This window comes from Notolepis coatsorum (assembly GCF_963971535.1).
Source record: "Notolepis coatsorum genome assembly, chromosome: 2".
Classification (NCBI taxonomy): Eukaryota; Metazoa; Chordata; class Actinopteri; order Aulopiformes; family Paralepididae; genus Notolepis; species Notolepis coatsorum.
In genome coordinates this window covers 182,224,014-182,244,825 of record NC_140166.1, presented here as the reverse complement: position 1 = coordinate 182,244,825, position 20,812 = coordinate 182,224,014, and the positions used below count along the sequence as shown (strand labels likewise).

General features: G+C 44.3%; 1 protein-coding gene across 5 annotated transcripts in view; it reads left to right on the top strand.

Moving 5' to 3' along the window:
- The window catches only part of usp24 (ubiquitin specific peptidase 24), a 150,228-nt gene extending 129,527 nt beyond the window's left edge, over nucleotides 1-20,701 (top strand). For all 5 annotated transcript variants that reach the window (XM_084309162.1, XM_084309163.1, XM_084309164.1 and 2 more), the window contains 14 exons: nucleotides 1,725-1,828; nucleotides 2,497-2,610; nucleotides 8,717-8,924; nucleotides 9,031-9,120; nucleotides 9,512-9,614; nucleotides 12,446-12,564; nucleotides 12,880-12,993; nucleotides 13,110-13,175; nucleotides 13,285-13,351; nucleotides 13,779-13,857; nucleotides 16,178-16,253; nucleotides 16,755-16,841; nucleotides 17,000-17,110; nucleotides 17,394-20,701. In XM_084309162.1, the coding sequence (XP_084165288.1) occupies nucleotides 1,725-1,828; nucleotides 2,497-2,610; nucleotides 8,717-8,924; nucleotides 9,031-9,120; nucleotides 9,512-9,614; nucleotides 12,446-12,564; nucleotides 12,880-12,993; nucleotides 13,110-13,175; nucleotides 13,285-13,351; nucleotides 13,779-13,857; nucleotides 16,178-16,253; nucleotides 16,755-16,841; nucleotides 17,000-17,110; nucleotides 17,394-17,456 (1,401 nt within the window). In that variant the 3' untranslated portion in view covers nucleotides 17,457-20,701. The remainder of the gene's footprint in view (nucleotides 1-1,724; nucleotides 1,829-2,496; nucleotides 2,611-8,716; nucleotides 8,925-9,030; nucleotides 9,121-9,511; nucleotides 9,615-12,445; nucleotides 12,565-12,879; nucleotides 12,994-13,109; nucleotides 13,176-13,284; nucleotides 13,352-13,778; nucleotides 13,858-16,177; nucleotides 16,254-16,754; nucleotides 16,842-16,999; nucleotides 17,111-17,393) is intronic.
- The last annotated feature ends 111 nt before the right edge of the window (nucleotides 20,702-20,812 follow it).

The window sequence follows — 20,812 nt, the reverse complement described above, 5'->3', positions numbered from 1 at the left end:
ATGTCAGTAAATACAAAACATAATAAATATGAAAAAAGAAACCAATATAGAAACAGAAAGTCATTCAATTAAACATTTAAAATAATTACATTAAAAACAACTGCATACTGTGGTAAAATGTTTGCTATTAAACTGACTAATAGATGCTAATGAATTGAGTTTTAAAGTGCATTGCAAAACATCTCATGTTTCTGTGGCACAGAAGCTAAAAGCAGATTTTCCTGCAAACAAACAAAGTGCACAGTCCTGGTCATTGTAAACAGCGACTCCTACTGGTCGGTCGGGGCGCCTGTTCACCAGGGAGGGGATCTGGGGGAAATAGCATGAACCTCCGCACGTGTTACGTTCCCCCAGTGAAACTCCTTGCGGTCAGCTGAAAAGAAGCTGCTGGCGATTCCACATGTATTGGAGGAGGCATATGGTAGTTCTACACCCTCCCCAGGCCAACAGTGGGGCAATGCACGCAACGACCAGGAAGCCTGTATCAGTTCCGCAACCGTTTCCATTTCCGGGGTAGGCCTGATTGGCCGAGACGGCCACGTGACGCACGTGGCACGCCCCCCGCGGCAGCAAGCGCGCTACTGCTGGAGTTCGCCTCGCCTTTCACATCGCTGCCGTTGGCGAAAGCAGGATGAGGCGAGAGCGTAGATTTCGCTGTGTATCATTTAATCATTTATCATTTAACATTTGAAAGGCATACATTGTTGTCATACAGAAGTACAGAATACTTTTATCCAAAATGCTTCTTACTGTTACACTGTTAGAGACTGTGCTAGACAAATGAATGACTAATTCGGTCAGAAATAACGTAACTAATAACGTTAGTAAGCACTGCTTATATGCTTATGTCTGCTTATGTCTAGCACGGCTTTGCTCTCACTCGAGTGAGGAGGAGCGGAAGACCGCTGGTTCTCCAACATACAGCGGTGTGCTCTTCAGAATGTACCGGGAGAAACGTTTACTGTACCCCGCAGACATAATAAGCATATAAGCAGTGCTTACTAACGTTATTAGTTACGTTATTTCTGACCGAATTAGTCATTCATTTGTCTAGCACAGTCTCTAACAGTGTAACAGTAAGAAGCATTTTGGATAAAAGTATTCTGTACTTCTGTATGACAACAATGTATGCCTTTCAAATGTTAAATGATCAATGATTAAATGATACACAGCGAAATCTACGCTCTCGCCTCATCCTGCTTTCGCCAACGGCAGCGATGTGAAAGGCGAACTCCAGCAGTAGCGCGCTTGCTGCCGCGGGGGCGTGCCACGCGCGTCACGTGGCCGTCTCGGCCAATCAGGCCTACCCCGGAAATGGATACGGTTGCGGAACTGATACAGGCGACCAGGAAGGGAATTGGTAATAACGACTGAATTGGGATGGGTGCAAAATACAGAAAGCTAAAAAATAAATAGAATAAAAGATTAAAAAGTCTAAGCCAGGGCGCCCCAGTGGCGAACCACATAGTCGTGGCACGGCCGACCCGGGTTCGATTCCCGGACCCGTCGTTATTTGCCGAATGTCTTCCCCCCACTCTGTCTCCCGTTCCTCCTCTATCTCTCTCTACTGGACTGCCCAGTATCAAAAAGCGATAAACGCTAAAAAATAAATCTTTAAAAAGAAAAAGTCTAAGCCAATCACCACACCGTATGTCTGTGTCTGTCTCTGTGTCTGTCTCTGTGTCTGTCTGAGTATCTGAACTCTTGTGTAATGTGTGTTGCAGACTAAGCTGAAGCATCCCGTCTATCAGGCCATGGCCAGAGAGAGCCTGCAGCTGGCTGTTCACTTCCTGTTCCACACCTACCTGCACACCAAGAAGAAGCTGCGGTAAGCAGCACATCCATTCATTCACACATTTATGCTGCGAGTTTGCAACTAGGAACTCTGAGTTGATGCTCCCTTTTATTCCATTTTCCTAGTAGGAAATTGGAATTTCCAATCTCCCGTTATAATCAAATGCAGCATTAGTCATGGGGCAAAAAGGGTGCACTTTGTAGTTTGCTTGTAATTACCTTCTAATTATGTCATTATCTTGAGCAGCTATATTGTGTCTTGATTTTCTGTCTTCTCTCTCTCTCTCTCCTATCTGCTCATGCTCACTCTCTCTCTCCCCTCCTGTCTTCTCTTGCTCTCTTTTTTCTCTCTCTCTCACTCTCCCCCCTCTCCTATCTGCTCATGCTCTCTCTCCTCCTCTCTCCTGTCTGCTCATTCTCTCTCTCCTGTCTGCTCATGCTCTCTCTCTCTTCTCTCTCTCTCCTGTCTGCTCATGCTCTCTCTCTCTTTCTCTCTCTCTCCTGTCTGCTCATGCTCCCTCTCTCTCCTCTCTCCTGTCTGCTCATGCTCTCTCTCTCTCTCTCTCTCTCTCTCTCTCTCTCTCTCTCTCTCTCTCTCTTCTCTCTCTCTCCTGTCTGCTCATGCTCTCTCTCTCTCTCTCTCTCTCTTCTCTCTCTCTCCTGTCTGCTCATGCTCTCTCTCTCTCTCTCTCTCTCTCTCAGGGTGGATACAGAGGAGTGGATGGCTACAGTGGAGGTCCTGCTGACTAAGAGCAGTGAGGCCTGCCAGTGGATGGTCCAGTACCTGGTGGGCCCAGAGGGAAGAGAGATGACCAGGTCAGTTGTTGTTCCAGCTGGATCACTCTGTGCCGACACCCGGACAGAGGTCCAGCACATAGAGGTGGATATAGAGTGTGCACTTAAAGGACGACTCCACTTTTTTTGGAAATTAGCTTATTTAACATCTTCCCTGGAGTTAGACAAGAAGATGCATACCTTTTTTGTCTCTGTGCGTGCATTTTAGCTTTGGGAATAGACGCTCCGTTAGCATAGCTTAGCTTCATCACTGGAAGTGGGGGAGGACAGTAGCCTTACAGTGCCTTACAGTGTATTGCAAGGTCTGACATTGACCAAACTTGATATGCATGACCTTGGTGGGCTCTAGGTCAACTCCTGAAAAGGGGGTCAATGTCAGACTTTGCAATCAAAGTTAGGGGGCTAATAACCCTTGCCATAATTTCAGTGCGCCCCCTAACTTTTGATTGCAAGGTCTGACATTGACCCCCTTTTCAGGAGTTGACCTAGAGCCCACCAAGGTCATGCATATCAAGTTTGGTCAATGTCAGACCTTGCAATACACTGTAAGGCACTGTAAGGCTACTGTCCTCCCCCACTTCCAGTGATGAAGCTAAGCTATGCTAACGGAGCGTCTATTCCCAAAGCTAAAATGCACGCACAGAGACAAAAAAGGTATGCATCTTCTTGTCTAACTCCAGGGAAGATGTTAAATAAGCTAATTTCCAAAAAAAGTGGAGTCGTCCTTTAATGTAGCACTTAACTTAAGTATCCTGTTCCTCACCGCATGGTGCCTTTTGAGTCAGACGGTTCCTCTAGAACAGGGGTTCCCAAACTTTTCAGGCCGGGGCCCAGAAAATAAGGCGTCAGAGAGCCGCGGCCCAATGCACATCGTCTGGCTTTTTTTTTGCCAGGCGACCGATTTTTTAAGCCAAATATCACTTCAATCCTATTAAGTTAGTTCAAGTTAGTTATTCATTTATATGTGCTATTTATGAGAGGGCTAACTTGTTGCAAAATAATAATGATAATAATAATAGCCTCATTAAAATACTATTGTTGCTTCGGTTGTTTTCAGCATTTTATGTGCATAATCTGTTATTTAGTTTGAAATGTTCGTTGAAATAAGTAGATTTTTCGTTTTTGTTTATTTATTAAGTTAATATAAAACCATATAGTCACATTTTAGAATACAATAGAATTTTAGAATACAACTAGAAACACTGTCCTGGCCTGCTTCTAAGTTCAGTGGCCTGACAAAAAAAATAAAAATAAAAAATAAAAATAAAATTATTATTTTTTTAAATCATCTCGCGGCCCATCCGTGGCTGCTCGCGGCCCACCTTTGGGTCGCGACCCCGACTTTGGGAACCACTGCTCTAGAACACCTGTCGGGAAATACCACCACAGATATACAGTTGTCTTCTGTAATGAGGTTACTGCTCCCTGTATACCACCACAGATATACAGATGTCTTCTGTAATGAGGTTACTGCTCCCTGTATACCACCACAGATATACAGATGTCTTCTGTAATGAGGTTACTGCTCCCTGTATACCACCACAGATATACAGATGTCTTCTGTAATGAGGTTACTGCTTCCAGAATGTGCCTGGTGAGACCATGTTGGCTGTACGGTGTAGATGGAAACAACCAGCTTTTCCATCTCTTTGGTCTAGCTAGCACAAGATGTTTGTTGGAAAAAAGACCATCCAGCACAATGGCAACATCATGTTTACATGTCTTTCAACGACAGAGATGCAACAGCCACAGTACACCACCTTTTAACCCACCTCCAGTTAGGAGTATTTAGCAGACTCATTATGACACTCTGTAGTCAGACATGGTGTCAACCTCGCTCGCATCCCTCAGTTGGAAATCTTTCCCTTGTGCAGGGGTAGAAATACGCAAGTAAGTCGCGGTTACGATCAGACGCACACACAATTACAATACCCTCTTGTGGGTGTAACTACTTAGCTATTTAGCTTGCTGTCACGCCCACAGAGAACACAGGGGGAGGGGGAGATGATGAACTTGCTGGGGGCAGGGTGAACAGACGGGGAACAATTAATGGACAGATGTCCCTCTGCCAGCTTTTCAACAGATGAATAAACTGCTTATTGCCGCTTGAAAGTTGTCTGTAGATCCCATCCTCCGAGCCGCTTCCTCAGCGCTTCTGCCATGTTAATACTGCTGACCAAACGGTATAGACCACCCACTTCAGTTGTCCAGTTCTAAAACAGCAACCCTAAGATGTTTGTGCACAGGAGTGATTTAGTGGAGGTTTGGCTGAGTTCAGAGTTGAACCAGTACAGCGCTATTATGCTGGTATCGGATATCAGAGTTGGCAGCTCCTAGCAAATCTCTCATTTTAATCAATGCTCTCATCCAGCCCCCTTCTACCCAAAAATTACCCCATTACAAAACACTAATTCCCCCTATAGCCACCCACAGTGTTAATTTCGTCAGCTATTTTTTATTTTAGTTTCAGTCTTAGTCATGTCTCAAATGCTCTTTTTCATTTTCATCATATTTAGTCACCTTTATCTATTTTTCCTTTAGTCAAGTTTTAGTCAACTACAGGTCTGAGCATTTTCGTTTGTCTTTTTTGTTTAGTCTCGCCACTCTAGTTACAGCCTCATAAGTTGGCGTGAGCTTTTTCTAAACAAAAAAAGCTAACGTTAGTGCTAACTGGTTAGACTTGTGTAAGCAATTTAATGTGTTCTATTGTGGTGGATCAACATAATGTAGTGATTAGTCATGCAGTAATGTAGGGAAGAAAGAGGAGAGTTTCCTTTTCTGTATGGTGCTTTATTTCCAGCTCAATATGGGGTTTTACAGGTTGATACTTCCCTTCTCATACACCACAGCTACCTGCTAATACGCTAGCTTCACAACAACAACGTAACATTCGATCCGTCCTCCCATATCTCCCGGGGGGAAACAACACCCCCAGCATAACAGTGGTTCCCCTAAGACCATACAACTAGAGCGACACACAAAACCCCAGAACATTACAATAATTCACCCATGGAACGATGTGTTGGGGATAAGGGTTCCGCACGGACAATTATCTTTGTTACTTTCATGTCGGCAAACAAGTTCCTGTTAGCTAGCAAGTAAACAGTGTTGATGTTGAATAAACGTTTAGCAAGATTTTATTTTGCATTTGTGTCGTTGTTTTTAACATTGCATGAATAATTGTGTCAAGTTAGTGTCACATGATCTCCATTAACGTGACGTCTCATCTCGTTTTCGTCAGGGGGAAAAGCTTTGTTGATGACCATATTTAGTCATAATTTTCATTGACTAAATTAACACTGGCCACCCACTGATTCACTCTTCCTCGTCCTTCAACCACACATGTGCGCACTGACACACTCCGCACCTTGAAATATAATAGTGCCCACAACTCTATTTAACATGCTTGTAAACACTCACACGCCGCACTTCAAAACATCATGGCTGGAGTGATCTTTAACATGCTTGTAAAAAACGGCAAGGATTAAAAGCACCTGTGTGGGGGGCGTGGCTTCCTGACTAGAAGTAGTTTGATGTGCTGAAGGAGCAGGCCCGTTCTCTGGCATGTAAACACAGACCAGAGCCAGCCTGCATGGACGGGTGTTGTTTCCACACTCAATGTTGCTTGTAAGAAACAAAGTGTTGGGCCTCCTTTTCTGCACGTCGAGGAGCGATGGGGTGATCCCAGCACTCTACCATGTGATTGGTTGTTGAGCATCGGACGTTTGGGCAGCGTCACACACACACCCCTACACAGACCACACGCCCATATACGCACAAGGCACACACCCCCTGAGGGGGAAGGAGAGGAGAGGCATTGGTCTCACGTGTTGCTGTGTGTGTATGTATAAATAAATTTGGCTTGCAAGTGTCGGCCTCCGCTTCTGTTAAGATGTGATTGGAGTAGTATAACGGAACGTAGGCCAAGTGCGTCCACATTTTTATAGGATTCTATCACATTTTCATAACAATAGCACCCTGCGCCGTTTTCATTGAGGTTTCTTACAAATTAACGATGCTTTATCTTGTCCTTTATATGCCGATTATCATTAGAATCTTAAATTGTACCATATGTCCCCCTTTAGACAACATATGTAATGCTACCAGCGCACTTTTGTTAAGATAATTAGTTGGCCATTCGCGGTCGCTATACCGAGGTCGCAGTAATAGTTTAACGCTGTTCAGATCACGTCGGAGAATATAGACCCATCCCAGTGACCTGCGACCTGTGCTAACGCTCTTGGGAAATGCAGTGTTGTAGTTCTCAACATTTTCAGCCTTTAATTTTAAACCAATGCTGCCATCTACTGACAACAAAAAAGTGTTGTCTAATCGTCACCTTGAGAGCTACTTCCGTATACAGCGCCGCCCCAAACCCTTTCTAGAGATTCCCACTTTTTGCTGGGAGTGGGGCGTGGCCGTATTTGGTCCCAGACAATAAGAGTGGCTGCAATTGGTCACCGTGACGTTAGTGCTGTCAGGCGATTAAAAAAAATTCGAATTAATTACAGGATTTGTAATTAATTAATCGAATTAATCGCATAACCATTTTATGCCTGATATTCTATATTCTATAATCATATTTCAAATTGCATGTGTCCGGATGGCAGAATTCAGTACTGTATCTACTAGGGCTGACTCCTATTAGTCGACTAATCGGTCGAAAGGAGCCGTAGTCGACTGGCCAACCTCTTAGTCGAATATAATGATAAAAATAAAAATAAATATTTATAATTATAAAAAAAAATTATCATTCTTTCCAAAAGAAAAGAGGCATAGAAGCGTGGCTAACGCTAATGGCACGCATACCAAAGGCTAACTGCCTATGAAATCAGGCACAGAGGCACTGAAAGAGGATTTCACCCATCTAATGAACACACTAGACTAGACAAATATCAAGATGTATCCATCAGTGGACCAATTGCATGCTTTTGCAGAGGACAAGAAGCCTTCAGTCGACTCCTTCAGACATTAAGCACCCCCCACAGCCCAAATGGAATGTTTTTTTTTTTTATTGTTTTTTTTTTGACCAATAGTTGACTAACGGCAAATTTTGGCCAATCATAGTCGACCATCCAAATCCTTAGTCGGGGACAGCCCTAGTATCTACAAAACCTTCTGTTTAATCATCTTCCATCTATTAATTTGCTTAGATTTTTCAGGTCTGGTCAATTTGAGCATGGTGTTATTCACAGTCAAAGATAAAAAAAAAATTTATTGATATTCTCATTTGGTTCATTACAATTTACTCAAAATAAAATGTTCAATCAATCACAGCGCAGATTGATTGATTGAATGAAAATGTTATCAACAGATTGCAGAATGGGTACAATACAGTACGGCTCAATACACACAATTGTTAAGGGGATGCAGACCAGAGAAAGACTTTTGTCTTGTTTACATCAGGGTCCCCCATTTTCAATTCATAAAGAATTGTAAGTAAGGGTGCAACTTGCACCGTGCAATCCATTCTTTGTGGATCTAGCCCACAGTATTTCTGACACTGGGAATACATTCCCTGAGATTCATATGTCCCTAGAATCAGATACCAAGAACATGCAAATGGACCATATTAAAAAAAAAAAAATCTGTAAATGTGTATTATACATTCTTATGGAATAAATGAGATTAAAAAAAAAACATTGTACATTTTTATAACGCGATAATTTGCTGTGTAATTAATTAATCTAATTAACGCGATAAACTGACAGCCCTAGATTGGAGCATCGGAAGTTTGGGCAGCGGTCGACACAGTCTCCCTACACAGACCACACACACACCCCTATACAAAGCACACACTAATACACAAACCACGCGCCCATACACGCAAAGCACACACCCCCTAAGGGGGAAGGAGAGCAGAGGCATGCAACGTTGTTGTATATGTCGAGGTAATCCTGCCGGCACATTTAATAATCAGGTGTTCTGAAAGAGAACTCTGGTGAGGAACATTCTGCCACACGCACTCAGACAGTGTGTTGGTCAGACAGGAGCCACGGTCCTCCTGGGCCAGTATCTGTGTCGACGCCACAGCAGTGGATGCGTTGAGTAAAGTTGTTGTGCTTTTTGAGGTGGAAAGTCTCGACTTAACAGCTTTTTGTACGATTTGTTCCTCCCTCCTGCTCAGGGTGTGTCTGCTGGAGTGCAGCGTGAGGGAGGTGAGGCTGGTGGTAGCGGCCATCCTAGAGAAGACCCTGGAGAGCGCTCTTCACTTCGGAGACCCTGGGCTGGACGGACTGGTGGACGCCCTGCTCTCCCTGTTGGACAAAGACGTACCCGAGAACGTCAAGAACTGTGCACAGTACTTCAGCCTCTTCAGCAACTTCACCCAGAGGGTAACGAAGCCCCCCAGGAATATACTTGCGTCAGAGGACCCTGATTCACTGTAACCGGTGTGCTAAAGACTTGTGTCTTCACGTATTTCTCCCCTCTCTCTCTCAGGGCTACGGTCCTTGTCAGCTGCTGATGAAACACTCTGCTTACCGGCGGATGCTCATCTTCCTCCTGGGGCCCAACAGGCAGAACAACCAGGTAGTGCTGAGTTCACCGGGGGCCCACAGCACTGTCATTCTGCTCACTTTGTTCAAGATGAACCATTTGTCCCATTCAGCTTTTAACATCATATTAATGTATTGTTGCGGACTGTACCTGTATTTTCATGTCCTGCATGGTGTACATGTTCGGTCAGTAGATTCAAGATTCAAGAGTCCTACATGGCTTTATCAATGATGGTTCCCTCTCCTTCTAAATAAAACTGGTTTTGTTTATTAGGATGAACACTACATTACATCGTGAACACAGCATAACTCTCATATGCAAACAGAAATACATCACAGCTTATTGTGCTATGAAATAATACCCAATCGTACCTCTTGTGTCTATCCACACTAATTCACACCCTCTTTGACCCTCCTCGGTGCAGAACCGGCGCTGGAGTCCAGCTCAAGCCCGGGAGTTCCTTCACCTTCATAGCACTCTGGCCCTCATCACTATGAACTCTGATGTTAACCCACAGCGCACACACGGTGAGAGAGCCACACACTCTTACTACTATAGGCTGAGTTCATACTGTGATCCAGGCCTGCCGCTCACTCTGTTTCATATTCATCATGTGCTGAACATTGTGATAGAGATGCTAGCTAGTGTAGTTGTTCCAAAACTGAATAAATAACGCATCTACAAGCACAAAACTATTAACAACGCTATCTGTAAAGGAATAGAACAAGGGGCTTGGTGTTTGATTGTAGCCTTTGAAGGCTAACGCATCCCCTTTTCTAGACTGTGTCACAAGCTCATATAGGTCAAGCTGGCAGTGTCCTTATAGCCTAGAAGCATGAGGTAAACACTAAGCACCTAGTGTCCTTATAGCCTAGAAGCACAAGGTAAACATTAAGCACCTAGTGTCCTTATAGCCTAGACGCATGAGGTAAACACTAAGCACCTAGTGTCCTTATAACCTAGAAGCACAAGGTAAACACTAAGCACCTAGTGTCCTTGTTGCCTAGCAGCATGAGGTAAACACTAAGCACATAGTGTCCTTGTTGCCTAGAAGCACGAGGTAAACACTAAGCACCTAGTGTCCTTATAACCTAGAAGCATGAGGTAAACACTAAGCACCTAGTGTCCTTATAACCTAGAAGCACAAGGTAAACACTAAGCACCTAGTGTCCTTGTTGCCTAGAAGCACGAGGTAAACACTAAGCACCTAGTGTCCTTATAACCTAGAAGCATGAGGTAAACACTAAGCACCTAGTGTCCTTATAACCTAGAAGCACAAGGTAAACACTAAGCACCTAGTGTCCTTGTTGCCTAGCAGCATGAGGTAAACACTAAGCAGCTAGTGTCCTTGTTGCCTAGCAGCATGAGGTAAACACTAAGCAGCTAGTGTCCTTGTTGCCTAGCAGCATGAGGTAAACACTAAGCACCTAGTGTCCTTATAACCTAGAAGCATGAGGTAAACACTAAGCACCTAGTGTCCTTATAACCTAGAAGCACAAGGTAAACACTAAGCACCTAGTGTCCTTGTTGCCTAGAAGCACGAGGTAAACACTAAGCACCTAGTGTCCTTATAACCTAGAAGCATGAGGTAAACACTAAGCACCTAGTGTCCTTATAACCTAGAAGCACAAGGTAAACACTAAGCACCTAGTGTCCTTGTTGCCTAGCAGCATGAGGTAAACACTAAGCAGCTAGTGTCCTTGTTGCCTAGCAGCATGAGGTAAACACTAAGCAGCTAGTGTCCTTGTTGCCTAGCAGCATGAGGTAAACACTAAGCACCTAGTGTCCTTGTTGGCTAGCAGCACAAGGTAAACACTAAGCACCTAGTGTCCTTGTTGCCTAGAAGCACGAGGTAAACACTAAGCACCTAGTGTCCTTGTTGCCTAGAAGCACGAGGTAAACACTAAGCACCTAGTGTCCTTGTTGCCTAGAAGCATGAGGTAAACACTAAGCACCTAGTGTCCTTATAACCTAGAAGCACGAGGTAAACACTAAGCACCTAGTGTCCTTATAACCTAGAAGCACAAGGTAAACACTAAGCACCTATTGTCCTTGTTGCCTAGAAGCATGAGGTAAACACTAAGCACCTAGTGTCCTTGTTGCCTAGAAGCATGAGGTAAACACTAAGCACCTAGTGTCCTTGTTGCCTAGCAGCATGAGGTAAACACTAAGCACCTAGTGTCCTTATAACCTAGAAGCATGAGGTAAACACTAAGCACCTAGTGTCCTTATAGCCTAGAAGCATGAGGTAAACACTAAGCACCTAGTGTCCTTATAACCTAGCAGCATGAGGTAAACACTAAGCACCTAGTGTCCTTGTTGCCTAGAAGCACGAGGTAAACACTAAGCACCTAGTGTCCTTGTTGGCTAGAAGCATGAGGTAAACACTAAGCACCTAGTGTCCTTGTTGCCTAGAAGCACAAGGTAAACACTAAGCACATAGTGTCCTTATAACCTAGAAGCACAAGGTAAACACTAAGCACCTAGTGTCCTTATAACCTAGAAGCATGAGGTAAACATTAAGCACCTAGTGTCCTTATAACCTAGAAGCATGAGGTAAACACTAAGCACCTAGTGTCCTTGTTGCCTAGAAGCACGAGGTAAACACTAAGCACCTAGTGTCCTTATAGCCTAGAAGCACAAGGTAAACACTAAGCACCTAGTGTCCTTATAACCTAGAAGCACAAGGTAAACACTAAGCACCTAGTGTCCTTGTTGCCTAGAAGCATGAGGTAAACACTAAGCACCTAGTGTCCTTATAACCTAGAAGCATGAGGTAAACACTAAGCACCTAGTGTCCTTGTTGCCTAGAAGCACGAGGTAAACACTAAGCACATAGTGTCCTTATAACCTAGAAGCATGAGGTAAACACTAAGCACCTAGTGTCCTTGTTGCCTAGAAGCACGAGGTAAACACTAAGCACATAGTGTCCTTATAACCTAGAAGCATGAGGTAAACACTAAGCACCTAGTGTCCTTGTTGCCTAGAAGCACAAGGTAAACACTAAGCACCTAGTGTCCTTGTTGCCTAGAAGCATGAGGTAAACACTAAGCACCTAGAGGTAAACACTAAGCACCTAGTGTCCTTGTTGCCTAGAAGCACGAGGTAAACACTAAGCACCTAGTGTCCTTATAGCCTAGAATCACGAGGTAAACACTAAGCACCTAGTGTCCTTGTTGCCTAGAAGCATGAGGTAAACACTAAGCACCTAGTGTCCTTGTTGCCTAGAAGCATGAGGTAAACACTAAGCACCTAGTGTCCTTGTTGGCTAGAAGCATGAGGTAAACACTAAGCACCTAGTGTCCTTGTTGCCTAGAAGCATGAGGTAAACACTAAGCACATTGAATTCCATCCACAGCCCCAGGAGAGTTCAAGCAGAGTGGGAGTAGCATCCAGACCTCAGCCCCTCTCCTCGTCCTCCACCCTGACATCCTGGCCTCGCTCTTCACTCCGGAGGGACAGCCCTACCTTCTGGAGGTAAGACACACATCATCAACACCTGCTATGTAGCTGAAAGGTTCCTAAACCTTTTTTCCTTTTTTTTCATACCAGGAATAAAATGTAGAATTCTCCTGGGACCCAGACTAATGAAAATATCATATCGCTCTGGTCATGTGGGTCAACCCACTTGAAGTAGGTCCCCAGTCTGTCTTTGCGCGCAATCGAGGAAACCTGTGAAAGTTCTACGTCGTGTTTCATGACGCCTATAAAAAGAGGTGTTTTGTTCCAATAAACCCTGCGTTGAAAAGGTTTTCTTTGACTAACCTCTTCATCCTTTAACGTCTCTGCCAGGTGATGTTTGCCATGCGCGAGCTGTCGGGGCCACTGTCCCTCCTCATAGAGATGGTGACCAGCTGCTCCTTCTGCAACGAGCCTTTCTCCCTCGGAGTCCTGCAGCTGCTCAAGGTAAATAATAAACAACACTTCTCTACCAGGGAGAAATGATGATGGTGAGTGGAGGAGCCTTTCTATTAAATCGTTTTAGACTCTTATCAAGCTCTGTGTCTTTGTGTGTGTCTCAGACCCAGCTGGAAATAGCTCCACCTCATGAACTAAAGAACATCTTCCAGATGCTACAGGAGCTGCTGGTGAGTGAAAGATGTTGAACTATGGTTCCCTATCATCACAGTACGATCAAGATACAGATCAACTTACTTATCAAATCGACATATTAATCATTGAATCTTTACTTTTTAGGTGGTGGAAGACCCTCTGCAAACTCAGAGACTGAAGTATGCGTTTGAGTCGGAGAAAGGGCTGCTCGGTAGGTTCTTATCGCTCGTCTCTCAACAGACGGTGCTGCATGACTGAATAACCAAGTACACGGAGCAGCTGCTCCATCGCTATTAAATTAGGAAGAGCAGACTTGAACGTTTGCATTTCAGATTTCTGCAGAGTGAACTTTTTCATCTCTTAACGACCTCGATTGCTAAACGACGATAGGGACTTTAAAGCCATTATGGCGCGTAATGCATGCAGATCTACTGTGGAGGAATATTTGGCCTCTTTCCCGGTCATCTAGAATGGCGTGGTTGGTATCTATGGATCCTTTGTGTTTAGTAGATACCATACGATGATATGCCACTAGACTAAGGTATGTCGGCCATATTACCAGCAGTACGCTCTGTGTCTTGAGGGTTACATGTGTCATACGTCTGAGTCACTCCCTGAGTCTTGTTTTCCTCCTGCAGCTTTGATGCACCAGAGCAACAACGTGGACAGTAGTCGCTGCTACCAGTGTGTCAAGTTCCTAGTCACACTGGCTCAAAAGTAGGTGCCTTTTTTTATGGGTCAGGGTTACACACAAGAGGAAGACTTCTCTTCACAGCTTTTACACATGTAGCCTTTAGTACAGGGGTGGCCAACCCGCGGCTCACGAGCCGCATGTGGCTTTTCCATCCATAATTTTTTTTTGATTATCTTATTATTATTATTTTTTTATGTCACTCATTCCATAAGGACGTAGAATAAACATTTACAGATTTCTTTTAAATGGCCCATTTGCATGTTCTTGGTATCTGAATCTAGGGACATCTTTGGATCTCAGGGAATGTATTCACAGTGTCAGAAATAGTGTGTCTGTTACTAGACTTGAGTAAATTGGTATGAACCAAAGGAGAATATCAATTCTATTTAAATAATAATAATAATAATAATAATAATAATAATAATAATAATAATAATAATAATAATAATAATAATAATAATAATCTATCTTTGACTGTGAATAACACCATGCTAAAATTGACCAGACCTGAAAAATCTAAGCAAATGAATAAAGGGAAGATGATTAAACAGAAGGTTTTGTAGATACAGTACTGAATTCTGCCATCTTTTTTATAATGTACATTTCTCCACCATTTTTCATCATATTGCAACACCGTTTTTTGCTAGACGTTCACAGAAAGGTAGAGAAACGAACTGTGTTCTGTATTATGGCAATAACGTTCAGGTTTGTGGGAGATAATCCCAAAAAATAAGAGAAATAAAAAAGTAAATCCAGAAGTCAGATGATTGACAGGGGCTGGCATGAGCTGGGTAGGGTAGTTTTTCTAAATTCGAAAGCCCTGAGTCTCTTCCTTCAAAAGACTACACTCACTTTTGGCTGTGCCACTTCCTCCTGTCAATATGTGCCGGTTTCCGCCTCAATGCCCTGTATTTCACTAATAACAGTTAAAATCATTGGTAAACAAACGTAATGCTGAAAATATACACTTTTACTGTATATCTCGGGCTTAAGAGGTTAACCCTGTGAGGCCCAAATTAAAAAGACATTAGCAACTTCAGAGGCCAGAGGGTGGGACATATAAACACATTTACTATCAAATAGCATTGTGAGGCTGAACAACAGGACCAATTGACTATACATGTGCTTAACATTTTTTAAATAAACATTTACAGACTTTTTTTTCTTTTTTTAAATGGCTAAAAGTGATTTTGTAATTTTGCAACCGTGGTTCTCACATGCTACTTTTAACCCTGTGAGGCCCAAATAAAAAAGACATTAGCAACTTCAGAGGCCAGAGGGTGAGACCTACAGTATAAACACATGAAGGGTGCCGTGACTGAAAAACAAAAAGGTTGAGAAACGCTGGTATATGGTGTGGCTCTTTGTGGTACCACAGTAATTTTTGTGGTTCTTAGTCTCTGACTGGTTGGCCACCCCTGCTTTAGTAGTTAATTCTAGGTGAGTCTTTCTGTATTTAGATGGGCAAAGCAAGGGAACATACGGATGAGTGTTGCAGGGTTCGCACAAGGTCCTTGAAGTGCTTAAAGTGCTTGATTTTTTTTTTAAAGAATTAACAAGGTGCTTAAAAAGTCCTTCAAATTCAAATCAACCAAGGGCGGCTAAGTGGCGCAGTGGGCAAGGCGCTCACCACTAATGCAGGAGATGCTGGGTTCGAGCCCAGCTCTCGGCATTGCTACCAGCTTGGCTGGTCGTTCATAATAACACAATTGGCAGTGTTAGGGGTGGGAAGCTGGTGGGTGGGGATCGGACGTTGTGGACAGCGACTCCTACAGGTCGTTTGGTGCGCCTGCGCAGCAGAATCAGGAAGCAACGGGGGCGGTGTGTCCCTCCCACGCAGACCCTCGCCGCTGAGAGATCGCGCTGTGCAGGTGAAAAGATGCGACGGCTGCCTCCTCGTGTACCGGAGGGGACACGTGATGCAAGGCTTCGTCCACATTGCAGCCGACCAGTGGGAGGCATGGTCTAACAACGCTCGAGACAGGGGAGGGTAGAATTGGACAATACGAATTGGGATGGGAGAAAAAGTAGATCAAAAAAAATTTGAATGCATTGAATGTTTTGTTCATCCATGATCAAATTGTTTTGAATCAAGAAATAGTTTTTTTGTTTTAATAAAGTATTGACGAGTCGCTGTCTCACGCGCTCCAACTGCTTGTCCTCATGTCTTCACGTGTGATGCTCTAGCTGGCAGCAGGCCAAGAAGATGCTTAAATTGTATCCTTCGAGTGACATCCTTGAAAATGAAAAATAGTGCTTGGAAAAGTACTTAAAAGTCCTTGAATTTCATTTTGCAACGTCTGTGGGAACCCTGGTGTTGATTAAATGTGTTTTCCCCATAAGATGTGCTCCAGCCAAGGAGTACTTCAAGGACCTTTCTGGTCACTGGAGCTGGGCTGTGCAGTGGTTACAGAAGAAGGTATGAAACACCATGTCACATTACACTGCAGGCAAACATAGTGTTAAACATTAATGAAACACCATGTCACATTACACTGCAGGCAAACATAGTGTTAAACATTAATGAAACACCATGTCACATTACACTGCAGGCAAACATAGTGTTAAACATTAATGAAACACCATCTCACATTACACTGCAGGCAAACATAGTGTTAAACATTAATGAAACACCATCTCACATTACACTGCAGGTGTTAAACATTAATGAAACACCATGTCACATTACACTGCAGGCAAACATAGTGTTAAACATTAATGAAACACCATCTCACATTACACTGCAGGCAAACATAGTGTTACACATTAATGAAACACCATCTCACATTACACTGCATGCAAACATAGTGTTAAACATTAATGAAACACCATCTCACATTACACTGCAGGCAAACAGTTAAACATAGTGGGGCCTTATCTTGTAGTTACTCTGTTTTTGTTTTATAATATTTTCTCTCAGATGTCAGAACACTATTGGACTCCACAAAGCAATGTGTCCAATGAGACATCCACCAACAAAACCTTCCAGCGCACCATCTCCGCACAGGTATGCACACACACACACACACACACACCCACGTAACCTGTATTGTAACCTGGATACTCTCTCTCTCTCTCACTCACTCACTCACTCTCTCTCACACAATTCAGTGTTCTCAATTACAGGGTCGACTCATGACTCTCTCTCTCTCTCCCTCTCTCTAGGATACATTGGCCTACGCCACTGCGTTGTTGAATGAGAAGGAACAGTCGGGCAGTAGCAACGGTTCTGATGGCAGCCCGGCCAATGAGAATGCTGAACGCAGCCTCCGACAGGTAGGAATAACCCACGTCCCCACAAGCCTCCAATCACTGTTGGAAGTTCAATGTGATCATTACGCTACCAGCTAGCTTGTTCACACAGATTACCATCACTAAAACTAGCTCCAGTCCTTTACTGTAGATGAAGATGCTTATCTCACACATTCGTTATCATGCTGCCAGTCAGTCACACACATTAACATCATACCAATATTAGCCATCTTAAAAGAAAAGATTATGAGGAAATCTTTAAAAACTAACCTCTCTCTCTCTCTCTCTCTCTCTCTCTCTCTCTCAGGGTTCGGAGTCTCCCATGATGCTTGGTGATTCAAAGAGCGATTTGGAGGATGTGGACCCCTAGGCTCCTCCAACCAGCAGAATCCCTCCAATGGAGAGGCGGCACAGCTCCTGGCAGCCAATAGAAAGACTGCACTTCACCTCTTGATTGGTCAGGACATTTAGGACTCCATAACAGCCAATCAGAACACTTAATACCCCTGGTCGCTGTGGCAACGGAGGGGAACGTGAATAAATCGTGAATCACATCCCGCCAGACCAGACAAAGGCGATAACGGAGCTGGATTATCATTAAGGGCAGAAGAATTGATTATGGGGAAGTGGAAACCTTCCATGACAATGGATGACTTCAGTTTATCCTTCTTTTATTCATTCATTCACTCAGAATGACCGAAGGTAGAGGAATGGGGGTTGTGTTGTGTTTTAACAATTTTTTGTTCATATTTGCCAATGTAACTACATAGACCTATTCATATTGTAAAGACTTGTTCCATAGGAGTAATTTCAAATGTAAGATAATATTTTAAAGTCTCCTGTGCTCTTCTCCATAGCTGTGTAAATGCAAAAGGGTGGCGTCTTCTGCTCTAGAGGAACCTTGATACAGAAGTGTGTGTGTTGTGCGTGTGCGTGCGTGCGCGCAGAACTTCCTGCACACACACAAATGGGTGTTGCTGGGGTTTTTAAGTATGCACTTTATAGTCCAACCCAGTCTTATTGTGATGTGCAGCAGCATCATCAGCCCAGTTTCCTCTAGGGCAGAGGAAGTCCTGCCCCCTCACACGTGTCTCCACTTTCCTGATTTGGTTTTAACACTTCAGATCAAGCATTATTTTCAGTGCCATACACACAAGACACACGTGGAAGCCTCCCAATAGCAGAAGCCCCTCAAGCCTATGACTGCATACATCGCCATGGCAACCACTGTGTTCGCCGCGGGGACGCAGTGTGGCCCATCGTGTTCTAGACAGAACAACAGAACTGAGCCCTTAGCAAAATCCGGAGAAGGTCGTGCCGTGGTCAGCAGGCTCCCCCTCCCCTCTAGCTGACGAGCAGCAAATCTGCTGGATTTTACGCTTTTCTTTCTTCTCATTCTGTGTTTTTCTTTTCTTTTTTCTTTTTGATCTCTCGCTGGTTTCTTCTGTTCTGGATGATGTGAATTTGAAAGGGTAGTTTAGGGTGAGGGAATCATGCCTTATGCAAGAGGAGCTGCCTTGCTCGAGCTCACAGGGCAGTGGTGATTGGGGCATCGGTGCCGAGTGGAGCTCAGGAGCGAGTTCCATCTTTGGGTGCCAATGTTATGCGCACACACACAAAGCACTACGCTATAACCTCTGTACACATAGAACACAAGTAGAACACACTCACACCGTACAAAGCACTATGCTATAACCTCTGTACACATAGAACACAAGTAGAACACACTCACACCGTACAAAGCACTATGCTATAACCTCTGTACACAGAACACAAGTAGAACACACTCACACCGTACAAAACACTATGCTATAACATCTGTACACATAGAACACATGTAGAACACACTCACACCGTACAAAACACTATGCTATAACCTCTGTACACATAGAACACAAGTAGAACACACTCACACACCGTACAAAGCACTACGCTATAACCTCTGTACACAGAACACAAGTAGAACACACACACAGTACAAAGCACCTTGCTATAACCTCTGTACACAGAAAACACACTCGCACACATCTACTCACTCACACGCTCACAGGGAACTGGTCCTCTTCGCCTCACTGTGCTTTATCGGGTTTGATTTGCCAACTGGGTTTCTTAATTGCTTTGCCTTTTTGCTTTCGTCTGCCTTTGGAAAACACACACAGAGGAGCCTAACCCAACTGTAGCCCTAGCTCCACACACACACACACAACAGCATAAAATCCTAACCATCACCTTAACCCCAACTATCGGGAGACTTTAAGTGCCTTTACCTCCCAGTCCCTCCTCTGACGCACCCCTCTGCGGTCTGACCTCTCACACATCCTCATCGTTCACTCCCGACACCATGTAGCAGCCACTCCGAGGAGGGGGTTAACCGTAGCTGTCCCACCCCGACTCTGAACACAAAGTTTCTAACTTTGGTTTTATTCACAATCTTGCAGCTGGGACTGCAACAGGGCTCCCTCGCCCCTCCTTAGACCCAAGATGATGAGAGACGATTCCTCTGTGTGTTGCTGCGTGCCAAGCACTGTCCTATGGGAATTGAACTCTGTAATTACCTGGATTGGACGTGTACGGGGGTTTGAACAGGGTTTAGCTGGACAGGACAGGGTTTTATGGTGATGGTAAAAGAAATGCTGCTGCTTCTTCTTCACTTAGCATAGATTATAGCAGAGACGCAGTGTAGCATCCATACAAGACACCCTACTCACTTCAGTTTGACGGACGCCACGCAGAAACACTCAACAAAAGGTTCCGAAGACAATCGCATTCTAGTCGCTTGGAATGTTGGCGCTAACGGAACATTCTCATGGCAGTTTGGTTTTTTTCAGAGCACTTAATCTTATGGCTGTGAAATCGAGAATTAGGACTAAAGTAGCCTACTAGCGTATTCAGCTCTCAGCTTTAACAGTTCAATGTTTACAGTTTGAGGACCTGTTTAGCAATCATGTAGGGGGCGGGGGTTGGTGTCGATGTGAAACCTATCCAGCCGGGCTCCTTCCTACATCCTCCTCATTTCAGCCGGCTCGGCTGCCGGAGCCGGAGGAAAACACTTGTGATGATTTAGCTGGAGTGAACTTATGTTGTCCTCCTCCTCCCCCTCAGCCGGCCCTCGCCTCTCTCTTCTCTCACTAGATGTGAATGTGGCCGTGTGCTTCTCTCTGGCGTTTTGCATGTGTGGTCAGTGAGTGGAGGTGGAGTTCTTCGTCTTGACCGTACCGCGTGGTGGAAGATAAACCGGAGCCCCTTTTTGTGTCGTTTGCTGTGTGATTCCGTCTTTTCACACTCACTCATGAATCACCCCCCCCCCCTCTCTGCGGCTGGCCATGCGTCCCTCTGACAGGGAGCTCTGCGTGTGCCACAGAGGTCTGTGCCAAGTGACGGCGCTCGCAGACCGGCTGCAGTGACATTAGTCAAGCCCAGAGAGTCTCCTAGACGTGACCCTCTTTACGACACATGTAGTGCTTCTCAGAAGACTTCCAATCAGATCCTTTTCTTTTTATCCATGGGATGGAGGGAGGGACGGGTAAGTGTGGGGGGAGGGAGGGGTGGCATCTATACGGGTTTTTATTCTGTAACTGTCATTCATCTTGAACACTCACTTCTGAAAGTCTGTCTGCCACGGCAGGATTCTGTAATGCATGTTAAAACCCAGTTTTAATTTGTACATCAGAGTTTGATTATGGGGAAATTTGATATAAAATAAACTGGAATGCACAACCTTTTGTG